General features: G+C 43.6%; 2 protein-coding genes across 2 annotated transcripts; both read right to left on the bottom strand.

The window, feature by feature from the left end:
* Window positions 1-793: 793 nt before the first annotated feature.
* On the bottom strand, window positions 794-1,965 carry LOC119350972 (proline-rich receptor-like protein kinase PERK2). Its single transcript, XM_037618560.1, has 3 exons — window positions 1,359-1,965; window positions 1,173-1,262; window positions 794-1,070 (listed from the first exon to the last, which is right to left on the bottom strand). The coding sequence occupies exons 1-2, from the start codon at window positions 1,963-1,965 to the stop codon at window positions 1,174-1,176; spliced, it is 696 nt and encodes a 231-aa protein (XP_037474457.1). The 3' UTR covers window positions 794-1,070; window position 1,173.
* Window positions 1,966-5,432: 3,467 nt separating this feature from the next.
* On the bottom strand, window positions 5,433-10,110 carry LOC119349757 (uncharacterized WD repeat-containing protein C17D11.16-like). Its single transcript, XM_037617843.1, has 16 exons — window positions 9,808-10,110; window positions 9,507-9,724; window positions 9,341-9,426; window positions 9,137-9,241; window positions 8,762-8,888; window positions 8,590-8,648; window positions 8,413-8,484; window positions 7,710-7,777; window positions 7,528-7,624; window positions 7,344-7,412; window positions 6,799-6,897; window positions 6,337-6,477; window positions 6,220-6,249; window positions 6,069-6,131; window positions 5,876-5,953; window positions 5,433-5,785 (listed from the first exon to the last, which is right to left on the bottom strand). The coding sequence occupies exons 1-16, from the start codon at window positions 9,924-9,926 to the stop codon at window positions 5,690-5,692; spliced, it is 1,527 nt and encodes a 508-aa protein (XP_037473740.1). The 5' UTR covers window positions 9,927-10,110; the 3' UTR covers window positions 5,433-5,689.
* Window positions 10,111-11,375: the final 1,265 nt, after the last annotated feature.

Raw genomic sequence — 11,375 nt, 5'->3', positions numbered from 1 at the left:
ATCACTAATGTAGTTTCGTAGGCACCCAAACCAGAGTTTAAAATAATCTACTCTATAAGTTGCTAGGGAAACGAGTAAAAAGGATTTTAACTAAACTACAAACGAAAAGGTATAAACAGGAAATAAAAGGGAAGAAGTTATGTGTATTATATACGAACCATAGACCTGATGACTTTGATACAAACATTATGGTAACTTTGTACTAGTGGGGAAAAGGTTGTTGAAAATATACCCGGATAACTTTGTACGGCTAAGAGTAAATAATTGGATTTTTCTTGAGTTACTTTTTAAAGTGCTCTGTTCCTTCTGGACTTGCTCCCTCCTCTGGTTTGCTCTGTTCTTTCTCAAGTTTTGCTCTGCTTCTGCCTTCTTTGCCGTGGCACGTCCCGTCCTGTTACAAATCAAGACTGTAGACCGTACGTACGCGACGACACAAGCCGCACGCACGCACGCGTGTGCCATGCTGCCCTGTCCTGACGGAGCTAGCGCTGCTGTTGCGCGTGCCGGGGCGCCGTGGTTCACGTTCAGGAAAATCAACGTACTACACTGCTCTGATGACCGTTCCGAGTTCATCTAATGCCCACGATTACAAGCCACGAAACAGAGAAACTTCGCTGTCCACTGTCCGGTTAGAGCGACATATACTTTTGCTCTTGAAAATTTCGGAAGTTCACACTTAATTATCTCGTTTGAATGAACAGAACCACTGAACCAGCATGCACGCGCATATAGTACATTAGATCACGTCAACCCAGCATTAGTTCTGGGCCATCACACAAACAACACGATCATGGGCAGCAATAACATAATACGTATGCAACTAGTTTATATATTATCCAATGTCGATTACATGACGACTCTACTAATTAATGTAACTAAGTAGCACTGGAACTACGTATGACGTACGCTCTGAACCCCTAAACTCTAGTTGGTCGATATTTTCTCTTTACCTAAGCAAAACCAACTAAATCGACAATTTGACTCTATATCCAGATAAACATATATCTAATCCTGACGAAACCATCTTCGATCCATGCATCCATCCTTTTGCCACTCTAGCTAGGGTGATTCTGCAACACAAAAACGCGAAGGCGAAAATAATGTCAGAGGCTAAACATAATACTAGTACGGAAATAATTTAAGGCTGTTGTTATATGAGAAATCAAGATAACCTCAAGGTGATGGTGATGGCGCGGGAGAGGCAGCAGCAGCAGGAGGCGCCGGAGACGTAGCTGGAGGCGTCAGCGGCGGCAATGGTTGGGCTGTCATTGCACCACAAGTTAATCAATCTCCTTCAAAGAAGCATATATAAAAGAACACAAAAAACAAGGAAGCCAGCAGGGGTTGGTGCAACTTACATGCGCACGAGAAGATCGTCTGGAAGGGTATCATGGCGCCGCACCTAGCCGGAAGGATGAGCATGCGGATGGGATCGATGGGCTTTGGGAACAGCTTGCTCATGTCGCCATTGTTGTTCAGGCCGTGGCACAGGCAGATCGGCGCGCTGCTGACGACCGACTTGAGCCCATCGCAGCACGCAGCCGGCGGCGAGAACACGGTGATGTTGGTGAGGTAGTCCATGCACGGTATCATGGCCGTCAACGGCGTCAGGCACTCCTTCGGCGGCGGCGGGCTTGGCGAAGGAGTGGGGAGTGGGATGTGTGGCATGCCGGGGATCTGGGGCAACCCTTGGGATGGCGGTGCACCAAAGAGGGGAGGCAGGCCGGGGATCTGGGGCAGTGGCGGGAAAAGGGAGCGGAATATTGGCGGTAGGCTGGGCATACCGGGGATCTGAGGCAACGGCAGGCTGGGAAGAGACGGGGAGCCTCCATCGGCCGTGGTGGTGGCTGTGGCTTCTTCTTGGTTTGCAGCGGCGGACCGGAGCCTCGCGTCGGACGGCTGCAGCGTCGCGGCGATGGCCAGCAGGGCAAAGAGCAGGGCGACGGTGTGCTTGGAGAGCGCCATCGTGTGCGTGAGGGGAAGGGACGGGCTGGAGAGGAGGATGGATGGATGATGTAGTCGTGGAGAGCATATATATAGCTCCGGCTCGCTGGCAATCTATGTTAGAGATAGAGAGGTTTGAAACTTTGAATGTTTGATTGTATACCTATCTGAATCTAGTCTAGAATCTAGACAAGATTCCTACGTCCAGGAAGAGTACAGTTGGGGTACGCCGTACGTATATGGATGGAATACAAGTCCCTGGACGTCGTCCATTATGCAGATAGAGCTGGACGTCCAAACAAGCTAACCATTTGCAATGCAACGTACGGTTGGTGCATAATTCGATTGGTGAGCTAGCTGCGGTTTACAATATTATCTTCTTCTTTTTTCATTTTTGAACAAGAAGTGAGATTTTTATTATACTCCTATATTTGAAAACTTCTCCTGCCTTACTTTTAAATTTGATGAAACTCTTCGGATATTGCTCGTCAAAACGCAGACGACACAAACCGTACGACGACATTATGACAAGGACACAGTCCGGAGAATCGCAGGCATACAGCTGTGAAAAAGATTGGATTAACTTTTCAAAATCAAATCAGGCCAAAAATAGGGCACGCCCATGTTGAATACTACTCCCTCCACGCCCAACGAATATGAATTTTCCCACAAGAATTTCTGGCTCTCCCATTGCCGGTCCACAACGAGAAGACAACCAAATACAGTAGTATTTTGCTTCCATAAAAATGAAAAATAATTCCACTTGTTCCAAAATCATTCGCATCCATCGACTAGAGAGTTGCTTCTAACCAAATTGTATTTTGCTTCCATTAGATAGAAAAATATTTTCACTTTTGTAGAAGCATCACGCTTTAGCTTCCATCTACTATAGAGTTGCTTCCAACCAAATAGTAATTTTCTTCCATCAAAAGATAAAAATCAGGAGGTTAGAAACGGGCAATTTGTTTGGATATCTCGACCGTTAGATGGAAGATGTATCGATGATGCACGAGGCAGGCGTCTGACAATTGCTTATTAAACTTGGCACTGGTGGTCGCATTTTTCTGGATTTATTTCAACCCTTCCGATGATGTGCGTTCAGTGGGAGCACCCGAGAAGAATCTCAAGATGTTACGTCGGCACCTTATCTCAAAGGTGCTCATAGGGTAGGAATTAGGATGTGCATGTATTTATAGAGATGAGTGTATGTGTGTTTAAATAACCGGTTGCGATTGTACTGTGTTAAGAAAAATTGCTTATTAGCATACAGATACGTATAACAGAAAGTCTTTTCCTCTAGTTTTTGCTTCAATGACACGACGGATCAAGTGATACTAAGACATGGAAGAAATTTTCCAGGTGATTGACTATGATTGTGCTTGGCGTTAAGATTATGTCTCTCTGTACAGAGGGAATTACCAATCTTTTCTCTGTTGCTTGTTCAGATCGTCCATTCGCTTGGCTACATGATTTTATCTTTATAATCTCATATATTTTATAAGTATGTATTAACAAATTTTATATGCACAATTAATCAACTTTCTTAAATCAGTAGTGTGGGAATTGTTCTTAGAGATCTTTGTAAAACTTGAGATGTGTTTTAGTGCTGAATCAGAGCCACATAGAGATCTTGCTTTCAAGAGACTCATTGCCTCTTTTCTCCACATGGCAATCGATTTGTTCATAATTCGCTCGCTGCACGTAGGTGTATCAAGAAAAAGCACTTGTGGTTTAGGCCTCACATTACCTAGGTTGTATACTTGTATTACTAGCTAGAAACTTTTTTTTAGAATAAGCACGAGTGTGTATCTTGTGTTAATAAAAGAAGAGGGATAGAACCATGTCCACCAAATTACAACTCGTGCACAAGCCCACGTGACTCCGCCATACAAGTGAACTACTCACTACTCACCCGCCTAAACACCTCGACAAATAAACTCTCGAGATCCCCTCGGAGTAGCCTGGCCTCCAGCGAAGATCATCCCTCTCTGCCTATCTTCCCGATTGCCCCGTGCACCGACGGAGTAGCTCCATCGAAAACCGCCACATTTTGGTGCTTCCACTATTGCCAGACGATGAGAAATAGCAAAGTGTGCGGGTTCTTCATACCGCGATCTTGTAGCATGAGGGATGCACTCCACGGCAGTAGCGTATCATTTTGGTGCTTCCACAATTTCCAGACAACGAGAAGTAGCAAAGTGTGAAGGTCCTTCATACCGCGATCTTGTACTAGCTAGAACTTAGCCGGCATAATTGGTAAAAGTTTAAGCGCAATTTGCCGAACCAAATAGCAACAATTGCTAGAGTATTACTTGATCTTATTGCACAATTGTATTTCCACACATATATCAGGCATTATTTCTCTCTTGGGACAAGTAAATATGTAAGCCAATTTGACTAGGCTGGAAAACTAAGGAGCAGGTAAAGGAGGAGGGGTTGTCGTCGCCAGTAGCATGTCTTGTGAAGACGAGGATTTTTTACACGCTGCCTTGCATTGGGCCATAGTCCAGTGGCAGTTGTTATCTGCCAAACAACAGAAGCAATCTTCTGGAGTACTACGGCATTTACTCTTAACGCATAGCCCATTTGGTAAATCGATCTTCTCGCTATCCGTGTCATCTATGATTCGGCCTAGGGGATAACAAACAAACAATCGTTATGTGAAAAAGAAAATTAGTGAAGAATAAATAAACGCACAAAAGATTAGACAAGAAACAAATGAAAAAATAGGTTTTAGTAGCTATACTTTTTACTTCCATGAGAACTGAAAAGAATTAAGCGTGCATAACCCGATTGTTGTGCTTACATTGAGCAACAGTAGCAGAGCATACGGGATATAGAGACAATAGGGCTAGTGCAAGGATGCGAATCGTGTACGTGTCCATACCCTGGCCGATACAACAGTTGCTAGGCAGGCACTCACTTTGGTTGCCAATGAGAAATGTTTACTTGTTGTAGAATATTTTGCTAGCAATCAACACATTACTCGTATATATAGAGAGACTGAGAGAATTGAGACCCGGTGCTATAAGTCATCCCGATCCCGTGCAGTAAACACCGAGCAATAAATTTGAAATTATTCCATAGTATGTACCCTCACTGAAGTCCCCAGGTGCATAAATCAAGATTATGTTTCTCCTTTTTTTAGACAAGTTCCAAACATTGGTGACAAAAATACAAACAGGTTAAGAAGTTATTGATTGTTGGAATTATCTCTTATGTTTATATTTCTATATTTCCGATTTGTGATTCTTCAATATTTATTGCCTTGTATGGTATAGTACTACTGCTATTAGCAATAATACTCCGTCCCAAAATAAGTGTCTCAACTTTATACTAGCTCTAGTATAAATTTGTACTAAACTCAACACACTTATTTTGGGACGGAGAGAGTATTAATTAGGTCTAGATTTTAAATGAGAGGTAGTATGAATTATATTCAACTGAATGCCCATGAACTGGTCAATGGCGCTTTGAAACAAAGGGGGTATAAAACAGCTAACTTGACTTCTCTGAAAACTAATACACCTTACATTTTGGAAGGAGTATAAAACAGCTGACTTGACTTCCTTTTTTAGGTCCAGATAAAACGGAATCCCTGACAAACTGCGAACTCCCACTACAGATCCATTTCCTCTGTCGTTTGGTTGTACATATATAAATAAATCCATGCTCCCATTACATTTCACCCAGTAACAAAACTGAAACGCGGAAAAATCTATCCTATCACATAGCGTCGAGCCCATCATTCTGTGGGGGGGTCGTTTCGCAGAGCCGGTGCATTTTGCCGCCCCTTCCCAAATTTGTTGGCGACGGCGGGTTCCGACAGCGTGTTCCAGACCTGCCAAACACGCGAGAAGAATGCCTGTCAGTGGAAGAGCCACACATGGAAGCTTCGACAGACCACATATACCAAGGGGGTGGTGCTTACCTTCAGCTTGCCTTTCGATCCTCCGCACGCTAACAGGAAGGGGTTGTCGATCGAAAACGACACCGAGAATATAGCTCCCTGGAAACAACAAAACAGATGGATGAACAACATGGTAACAGAATAGAGCTCCACACTGCAGCAACTCTTTCCTTTTACTGATGGACAAGGGATGGAATTCGGTGAGAGTACGTACAAGCTTAGGATTCAGCGACGAGACGCACGAAGGCTGGTTGTTCGATAGATCCCAGAGCTTCACCTGCGTTTACAGATAGAAATGTAAGCAACCGGTTGGATCAATACCACGAGTGTTAATAGCTTCTTCAGCGCATAGTTAATAAACGCACCATTTTGTCAGTTGAACCAGTCGCAAGGAACTGCAAAAAAAAAAGGCAGGGTCAGTAATCGGTTCATTTGGCTGCATCTCTCTTTATTTAGCACACTGAAATGAAAATGTAACATACGTTAGGGGTAGAAGGCGCGAAGGATATGGAAGAAACGGCCTTTTCGTGTGCATGCAGAGTAAAAATCGGCTGTCCAGGATTTGAATTTGATGAAGCTGTCCGAATATCAAACGCTTGAACCATCCCATTTTCAAGACTAACCTGCAAGACCCAGCTGCCACATTATCATACCATCGAGTATATAACACATGGCACCAAAAAGAAAATCACAAATACAAATTCATTCTGAGATTATGACTTAGTATAGCCTTAAATAATTAAATGCAGGGATCCAAAGATGATAACTATAGACTTGCTTCATGGAAGAGCAGAACTGTATTCATCTGGATTTCAATTTATACTGTTTCTAATGGAAACCTCACTAAAGTTCAGCAGAAAGTTGTTGTCTGTCAGAAATTTCAAATCGTTCTATAAAACGACAGATAACTGAGTTGAACAGTAAAATACAATGAAATCACTTACCACAAAGGAGTGTTCATTGTGTGGATCACAAACTAAGCTCTCTACATCTGCTTCGACAGGCCATTTATGACAACATTGTTCAGTGTCTTTCATATCTGTCTGTAAAATGTAACCAATACAAGTCCAGTGGATATAAGCACAAAATATATAAAAATATGCAGCAACCTTCTCAACAAGAATGTCAAATAAACACTGAACTGCATCTCAAAATATCTACGGTAACGCAACAGGTCGCTCCACAAGAATGGCAAATCAAATTATCTTCACCTATGAAGGTGAACTCCCAGAACCAAAAGAAGAAGGTAGCAGTAAGCAGTACGTTATATAACTAGTATGATCGCCTTTAATTAGGGGCTACTCATCCAAAACTGGCTAGTATCCACAGCTCAATTACACAACGCGGACGAGATTATTATTTGCTGACATGCTAGAGATCAGCATGCTGATACAATCTGGCCAAGTGACTAACAACCAGAATACGTAATAAGCAGCAGCAGAAATTTCAGGAGAAAATAATTCACATGATGGCCAAGGACATCCATTACCAAGGCAATTGTTCTATCAAAAGATCCACTGAGAAGAACTTCAGGTGACCTCCAGGCAACTGATTGAACCTACATGTTGGGCAGAAGGAAAATTAACTTGATATGCCATAATATAATATTTTGGACCGATACATACAGAATTAAAGAAGAAGAAGAAGAAGAAGAATGTAGTATCAATCATTACCTTGTCATCATGATGTTGCAGTGTGACTAAACATTTACCAGCACTTAAGTCCCAAACTTTCACAGTTTTGTCTGCACTTGCACTAGCTAGAGCGTTCCTGAAGTAAAGGAGTAATCAGCAGGGGTCCGGTAAGTGAAAAGAGAGTGGGAGATGCAATCACTTGAGCTGAAACAAAAACGCACCTCACCACCGTGTTCCACGCAAGACCAAGCACAGAACTTCTATGGCTACCCTTCTTATATGTTTTTCCCTGGAGATGACATGCAGCATGAATAATGTAGCTAAGGATTCAAGGAAGGAATGAATGCTCACCTTCTCACAGGCATACGTGAATCATAATATCATGAATACAAAGTACCAACATTTGTTCTACACACATTGTATCCTCATCCAATCAGCATCATTTTGCACCAACATCGTCAATTTGACAGCCAAAAAGCAACCCAATCTGCACCTTAACTTACTGAACCTACTAGGACCTGTGTAACGTACTTAGCAAGGAAGAATTGTCGATCAATTCAATCTCGTTTCATGTGCCTTTTGTTTAGGTGGAGTTAGCCTGGATCTCAACCATCCATTTCAGCACATTTAGTGGGATACAAAGCTAGTAAGCTACACGGGCAACATACTGGTAATGTTAGGTCACACTCTCAGTCAATCTCAATCTAGCCTAAAGTTTGGAAATTACGAGACCAGGTTGCAGATTTCCGCACATGATAACCTGCTGTGGTTGTCATGGAAATCAAAGGGGAAAACAACATAAAATTGGGGGATGTTGGGAATGTAAGACAAGACTTTACAATGAGAGCAAGAAAAGAGTCACAAGAAGCAAGTAAGCAATCGAAAACTTCAAAATATCTCAACAATGAAATATTAGTAGCATACCTTTTTCCCCTTAACTTTTTTCTTCTTTTTTGAAACTCCTCCTAGCACATAATGTGGTTCAACCTCATCGACCTGTTACATAACATGAAAGTCCACAAAACAGTACATTAATTTCTTTGAAGCAAGGCAATTCAAGGCCATACAAAATAATAGTCATGTGTGTTTATGAAAACTTACGACATCCAAGTTCCATATTTCAATTGTAGGATCCATGGTGCCAACAGCTATGAAATTTCCTGCAACACAAGACGAGGAACAGAGTAAAGCCTTAGCATATACGTAGCTTTCTTCTGCAGAAACAATTTGGCACTCTTTACTTGTCAAAACTCAAGTGACACTACAATTTAACCTTTCTGTTCGCCATCCTGACGGTTAAAATCCATCCAAGCCGTGCAGAGTGGAAAATCTGAGAGAGGGACCTCATGGTGCACAAACATATTAGGATCCCCATCCTCCAGTTCTTCCACTATGCTCACCTGTCATAGATAATAAGGCCACTGGTCACACCTTCATGCAGTCCAACCACAAACACAGGCTGTATGAGCTAGTAATGCACAGCAAAGAGAGGCACGGAGTAAAGATGTGGACTAATTTGAATTAAGTATATTCTGTATGACTGCATTCATCAATCTGAGGACAAATTTACTAAATACAACCAGCATTAAGCCCAAACCATGGCATCATTTTTACAGGATGCAATAAGAAAATGCTACTCGACACTTGCCTGGAGAGAATTGAATTCATCCTCGTTATGAGCGCAAACAATCACTATATCAGTAGGTTTGATAGTCATGTCCTCAATCTCCTCATCATCGTCCTCACCATCGTCCTAATAAAGCGGAAAAGTGGGCTCATTATCCTTGGACGCGATAGCAAATACCCCAAACAAACAGCATGGTTCTATCATGGCAAGAGAAAGCATACTCACATCGTCATCGTTCTTGATAATATAGGGGTCCTCCTCGTTGCTTTTGTAGTACAAGTCTCCCAAGCCGGTGCTGAAAAGCTCGAGCCCTGACCACAACACAAGTTACAGCTCAAGTATCAAGCAGTCACGCAAGACCTGCAGGAGCCACGGGAGCACGAGCGCCTACCATCCTCCTCGTCGTCGTAGGCGTCCATGTTGAGCTCCGCGAGCCCGTCGGAAACATCGCCGACGGCAGCCGAGCCCGAGCTGCTCTTGGTCCCGAGCGCCTTGGCGGCGGCCTTGGCCTGGGCGACCTCGTCGACCTCCTCGTCCTCGGCGCCGTCGACCTCCATCACGGCGTCGTCGTCCTCGTCCCCGTCCGCGTCGTCGGCGTCGCTCCCGGCCCTGCAAGCAAGCACCGCACTTTCATCTACTAGAACGCAGCGGCGCGGCGAGGAAGAGGGGAAGAGGGGCGCGGGGGGGCTTACTCTCTGCCGAGGGCGATTTTCTTCATGGCCTCCTCGATCTCCTCCTTGGTGGGCGGCTCCGCCTCGATGGGGACGCTCTTGGCGGCGCCCCTCGGCACCCAGGACATGGCGGAGATCATCGCGGGCGAGCCGGCAAGTAAACGCGGGGGGAGAGGGGTTCCTGCTCTGTCGACGGGGTTGGGCGGCGCGCGAAGGCGGCGGGAGGACGGGGGGTGGGGCGGAGATGAGAGTGAGGCCGGCGGCGAGGTTGGTGTGGTGGCGGGAGGAAGGGGGGCGGCGGAATAGGGTGGGGAGAGTGGCCGAGGACGAGGGTTTTGGTCTGCCTCCAGGGCTTCTATTGGGCTGAGAGACTGGGATGGGCCATGCGCGGAGGTGCCAAACCGAATTGAAATTTTGTCTACAAAAACGAATTGAAAGTTTGTCAACAAAAACGAATTGTATTTTTTTTTCCTGAGAACAAACGAATAGAATGTTCTTTTTACTATTCCCATAGCATATCACCATGTTTGATTTTTTTTTAGACAAATCACTGGGTTTGATAGAACCAGATGTCTTTGTAGTATACACGAGTCCATGTTGCCCAATTATCGCCAGAAAAAAATTCCGTGTTATTACCCAAAAGCCCAAGCACCGGTAACACACGATCTGATTAAATTTGTACTGTAGCTTATATGGCGCGGACTGGCACAAGCACCCACCGTTCTCTTTGTTATCATAGACTCATAGTCCTCCATATTGAGCTCCGCGAGCTCATCGACGGCGTCAAGCACCTAGGCTAGGGAGACTCACATTATAACTATCGAAGTTGGGACCAACAAGAAGTTCTCTAAATGGGTACGGTTGCTGATCATTGACTCGTTGCTTAAGGATTTCCATGAATTGTTAGCTTTGGTTCTCAACCGATGAAAAACCTACTGCATAGTGCAAATCCTTGCACTTTAGGGCCCAACAATATTATATACAAATCGTAAGAAGCACATGTCACTGATGAAGTGATGATGTAGTCATCACTGGTGGAAAAAAATCACAAATGTGTCCATGGTGAGTAGGTGATGATGTGTGTTTGGCTATTCGGTGCTTGCTACTTGTGATCTGTGTTGGTATTTCCCCAAAAATGAGAGAATGATGCAATGCATTAGAGATAAGTATTTCACGCAATTATGAAACTAAGGTTATCAATGCAGTAGGAGAACCAATCAACACTATGTGAACAACACCTATACACAAACAACAAATCCTCGCAACCCAACGCAACAAGGGGTTGTCAATCCCTCGAAGGTTACGTGCAAGATTAAACTATATGTTAATTGGTAAAAAGATAGATTGGTAGATGCAAATAAAATAAAAGTAAATAAATTGCAGCAAGATATTTTTGTATTTTTTAATAGATCTGAAAATAATATGATAGAAATAGAACCGGGGACTATCGTTTTCACTAGAGGCTTCTCTTTTGAAGATAGCATACGGCAGGTAAACAAATTATTGTTGGGCAATTGATAGAAAAGCAAATAATTATGACGATATCCAAGGCAATGATCAAGTATATAGGCATCATGTGCAAGATTAGT

Source organism: Triticum dicoccoides, chromosome 1B (genome assembly GCF_002162155.2).
Source record: "Triticum dicoccoides isolate Atlit2015 ecotype Zavitan chromosome 1B, WEW_v2.0, whole genome shotgun sequence".
NCBI classification, from domain to species: domain Eukaryota; kingdom Viridiplantae; phylum Streptophyta; class Magnoliopsida; order Poales; family Poaceae; genus Triticum; species Triticum dicoccoides.
Note: the sequence above shows the minus strand (reverse complement) of the source record. Positions and strands in the feature narration are given on the sequence as shown.

Bases quoted from the DNA above. Each gene is read 5' to 3' on its own strand.
- LOC119350972 (XM_037618560.1), bottom strand. From the start codon at position 1,965: ATGGCGCTCTCCAAGCACACCGTCGCCCTGCTCTTTGCCCTGCTGGCC. The intron at 1,263-1,358 runs GTAAGTTGCACC...GTGCAATGACAG, and splicing joins GACGATCTTCTCGTGCGCAT to CCCAACCATTGCCGCCGCTG.
- LOC119349757 (XM_037617843.1), bottom strand. From the start codon at position 9,926: ATGATCTCCGCCATGTCCTGGGTGCCGAGGGGCGCCGCCAAGAGCGTC. The intron at 8,649-8,761 runs GTTAAATTGTAG...CTTGTGTTGCAG, and splicing joins TCAGGATGGCGAACAGAAAG to GAAATTTCATAGCTGTTGGC. The intron at 8,485-8,589 runs GTAAGTTTTCAT...GTTATGTAACAG, and splicing joins AAATATGGAACTTGGATGTC to GTCGATGAGGTTGAACCACA.